This window comes from Protomyctophum parallelum (assembly GCF_964188405.1).
Source record: "Protomyctophum parallelum genome assembly, chromosome: 9".
Classification (NCBI taxonomy): domain Eukaryota; kingdom Metazoa; phylum Chordata; class Actinopteri; order Myctophiformes; family Myctophidae; genus Protomyctophum; species Protomyctophum parallelum.
The window spans coordinates 15,151,159-15,153,339 of NC_139706.1; the positions used below are offsets into that span (position 1 = coordinate 15,151,159).

General features: G+C 49.3%; 1 protein-coding gene across 1 annotated transcript; it reads left to right on the top strand.

The window, feature by feature from the left end:
• Nucleotides 1-390: 390 nt before the first annotated feature.
• LOC310864442 (hydroxycarboxylic acid receptor 2-like) lies at nt 391-1,386 on the top strand (the record flags this gene model as incomplete). Its single annotated transcript, XM_083773131.1, has 1 exon — nt 391-1,386. One exon carries the CDS (start codon nt 391-393, stop codon nt 1,384-1,386), a length of 996 nt encoding a protein of 331 aa, XP_083629257.1.
• Between the last annotated feature and the right edge of the window lie 795 nt (nt 1,387-2,181).

Below are 2,181 nucleotides of genomic sequence, written 5' to 3' on the forward strand. Positions count from 1 at the left end.
AAAATTGTCGATAACAAGCCCTATCGTGTTCTGTCTGATTATGTGATGTGAATATGTGTATGTATCGTATGTATGTTTTTAGTGCACTGAAACAAATTCCAATCAACTCTGTTGACATGGCAATAAAGTCTTGAATCTTGATAAGGCTTCAGTGGATTCAGGTGTACATACAGCTCAGCCTCCTGACACACAACCTCTGCCTGCCGGTCTGACCGACTACACAGGAGTAGAAGAAACACACACAGAGCAAACAAACACAGCAGAGCCGCATGCAGAGTGGGAGGGCTTTATTTCCCAGTCTCTTATAGACATGCAATAAAGTCTTCACGAGGTTATTTCCTGGACCTGCTGCTGCAGCCAACAAAACCAAAAAAGACATAAGAGAGAGAAATGCTCTGCCATTTCAACGAACAGCTGCTCGTCCAACTGCTGCCTCCGGTGCTGATCGCCGAGGTCATCCTGGGCGTCCTCGCCAACGGCCTGGCTCTGTGGATCTTCTGCTTCCACCTGAAGCCGTGGACGAGCAGCACCGTCTTCCTGTTCAACATGACGCTGGCCGACTTCCTGCTGATCGTGGCGCTGCCTTTCCGCGCGAGCTACTACCTGTCCGGGATGAAGTGGACGTTCGGAGACGCGTTCTGCAACGTCAACCTCTTCATGCTGGCCATGAACCGCAGCGGGAGTATCTTGTTCCTGATGTCCGTCGCCGTGGACAGGTACGTGCGCGTGGTCCACCCCCACCACCCCGTCAACTCCCTGAGCATATGCAAGGCGGCGTGCTGCGCGGCCGGACTGTGGGCGCTCACCATCTCGATGACCGCTCACCTGCTGGTCATGCCGAGAAAGGACGACAACGCCACCGAGTCTCACGATCACTGCGAGAGCTTCACGGTCGAGGGCGAGTTGATCAAAGGCGAGCCCAAGTCCAAGGGGTTCGGTCTGACGTGGCACAGGTCCGTGTTCGTCTTCTCCTTCTGGCTGCCGCTGGCCGTGATACTCTACTGCACGTTCCGCGTCGTCGATCGCCTGAGACGGAGACGGCTGGGTCAACACGCCAAGATCAAGACGGCCCTTCGGTTCATGTTGGCGGTGGTGGCCGTCTTCGTCGTCTGCTACCTCCCGAGCAACGTCATCAAGATACTGACCTGGATCGAGAGCGAGACGAGGCCTCAGTCGGAAGGCTGCGCCGACCTGGAGGATCTGAACACGGCGTTTTACATCGCCATCACCCTGACCTATCTCAACAGCACGCTGGATCCCGTTTTCTACTACCTCTCCAGTCCCGCGTTCCAGAAGATCTTCAGGAGAGCCGTTACACTTCAGGCCAGATTAAAACCTGAGATCGAATTATATTATATCGCCGATGGACTTGATCAAGTCCATTAGTTAACTGAGTACATTATGAACATGCTGTATGAATCGAATCGCATGTTTCTTGCTTTCCTTTGTTGGAGCTGTACCCAAAAGCGTATAGCTGATATGAACACATTGCATCTGTCCAAATCGTATAAGTCATACGTCACAGGACATTGACTGAGACCATTCAGTTGTCTATCTAGGGTCTGGATAGACAACTGAAAGTGTGACTGAATGTCACTGGAAGATATTCATGATTCTCTGTTGTGTTTGTCAGCCACTGACTGAAGCCAGCTGTATAGGCAGATGATTTCAAGTATATATATGCCTATATTATACTATACATTATATATAGTGTGTTAGAAAATCACGGACAAAAAAAATCCAATATAGGACCAACATTATTTGGGCTTGCGGCCCTTGGACTTTTGGTATTTCGCTGAGTGGCCCCTGAGCAGTAGCCCTGATGTAGGCTACCATTACTGATACAGTATCCTATCCCAGAGGTTCTCAATAATTTTGGGGGGTCGCCAAATTATTTAAAAAAACTATATATTTTTTATTTGGGGGGGGGGGGGGGGGGGGGGGGGGGGGGGGTTAGGGGGGGTTGCAACTGAATGGCTGGAAAATGGAAATTAAGAGTTTACATAGCACTATGTGGTGCATGCATAAACGTTCCTTAATGATTATATCTGATTTCAGTATTCATTTATGATATATTTTCTCTATTATTGTATTGTATTATTGTTATTTTTGCAGTCAGTTTGTATTGGTGGTGTGGAGGGGGGGGGGGATACATGGCAAAAGCATTTCAGGGGGTTATGT